Source organism: Sphaeroforma arctica, assembly GCF_001186125.1.
Source record: "Sphaeroforma arctica JP610 unplaced genomic scaffold supercont1.6293, whole genome shotgun sequence".
In the NCBI taxonomy this organism is placed as follows: Eukaryota; class Ichthyosporea; order Ichthyophonida; genus Sphaeroforma; species Sphaeroforma arctica.
The window spans coordinates 1-1,693 of NW_014034265.1; the positions used below are offsets into that span (position 1 = coordinate 1).

At 42.0% G+C, this 1,693-nt stretch overlaps 1 protein-coding gene across 1 annotated transcript; it reads right to left on the reverse strand.

Annotated features, from left to right (window-relative positions):
• Positions 1-126: 126 nt before the first annotated feature.
• On the reverse strand, positions 127-1,601 carry SARC_15551 (hypothetical protein; the record flags this gene model as incomplete). The annotated part of the gene is made up of 3 exons (XM_014290330.1): positions 127-215; positions 930-1,068; positions 1,442-1,601. Coding segments are annotated over 3 exons (388 nt in total), but the record flags the coding sequence as incomplete, so codon positions are not given.
• Positions 1,602-1,693: the final 92 nt, after the last annotated feature.

Sequence of the window (1,693 nt, forward strand, 5' to 3'; positions counted from 1 at the left end):
ATATATATATGTGTGTGTATATATATGTATATATAAACATATAAACATATAAACATATATATATATATATATATATATATATCACATAATAGTCAATGTACTGTATAGGTATTCTGTGGCACTTACATCGGCACTGGTAGCCTTGCTTCTTATTGATGCCCCAGCAGAACTGATGGCAACCGTCGCAGAAGGTCGGGTGGGCGAAGTACACCTCACTGGTGGTTGGCGGTAGTGGGCAATAAAGGAGGACGCAAGAGACGCAGGCGTTGAGAAACAATGCAGAAAATAAAACAGAAAATAAGGCAACTCAGATATACATATGGCTGTATATATATTGAAAGGAAAGGAAAGCGAAGTACACCTCACTGGTGGTCGTTGGGAATGAACAATAAAGGAGGACGCAGGCGGCGGATGCCGGAGTGACGTTACTGTATATAGCAGCTCAGATAGACATACATACACAAATAAAATATATACTAAAAGGTCAAAGAAGCGGAGTACACTCCACAATCGGGCGCTGGTAATGGACAATAAAGGAGGAGACAGTCGGCGACAAAAACGTCCGCGAGATGCTGTCTGATAAATATATCATACATACACAGATACTGCGGAAGCCCACTTAAAGCTGGCGTCAACATATACCCACGTTTAGCCTCGAACCTCCGATTAAAGTACGTATATATCCAATACGTACTATGGCATGCACAACTTCAATTGTGCCCAACCTCGGCGTTGGTGATACAACACGTGTATAAATTTTACATCTATTGCAAAACGTAAGCACGATGGCAGGCTACCTACCCCCATCTGCGCCCATCTTCCCGAACGTGTTCTAGCAAAACGTAGATGTACGTATATTCCCATACGCAACAAAACAAAAAGACATATAGTGCAAACCGTACTGGAGTTACGGCTTGGCCAATACCTACCTCCATCTGTGCCCGTCCGACTCAATGGTTTTTGGCCAGTTTGTTTTCTTTTTTCCTTTCGTTTTCTCAGGCGCAATAGAGCTTTGGCTGCTAATAGAATTGACCCGTGAATCGTGACCTCCAAAACTGGGTCGTTTGTCTGGAGGGGAGTAGTGGAATACGTAAATTAGTTTTTTTTAGGGTTTAGGATTTTGGGTTTAGGGTTTATTCAGTTCCGATAACGATACATGTACTCGTATATGGTCATGGGGGTATCCAACTGTGTGTACATATAACAGTATCATATGCAATAGAGCCTTGGCTGCTAAAGGGATCGACCCGTGAATCGCGTGTCCGTGTGTGTACATATCTACATGTAATACAAGAAAATCCCCCCCAAAAAAAACCCAACAACAACGCTTTGGCACTCTGAACGACAACGTAGGTAGGTATATTGGACTCGACACGCCGACCCAAACCCGGATTTAGCTGAACACCCAACATACATACTTTCAGTCTGAGAAAACACATACTCTTGTTTTTCTTTATACTAACGGAGTCGATCGACAGACTCTTGTTATCTTTTTTGGACCCCGACGCACCCGATTCTTCAAAATCGAAAAATGATATTTTGGCGCTCATTGGTTCCGGCTGATGACCCTCGGAGGGCGATGAAATCATGGGAGGCTGCATACAACATAAACAAAATGAACTTTAACTCTGCATGTATATATAATATTACAGAACTTTATGTATTTGTAATTATATGGGATGTACAAAGACAG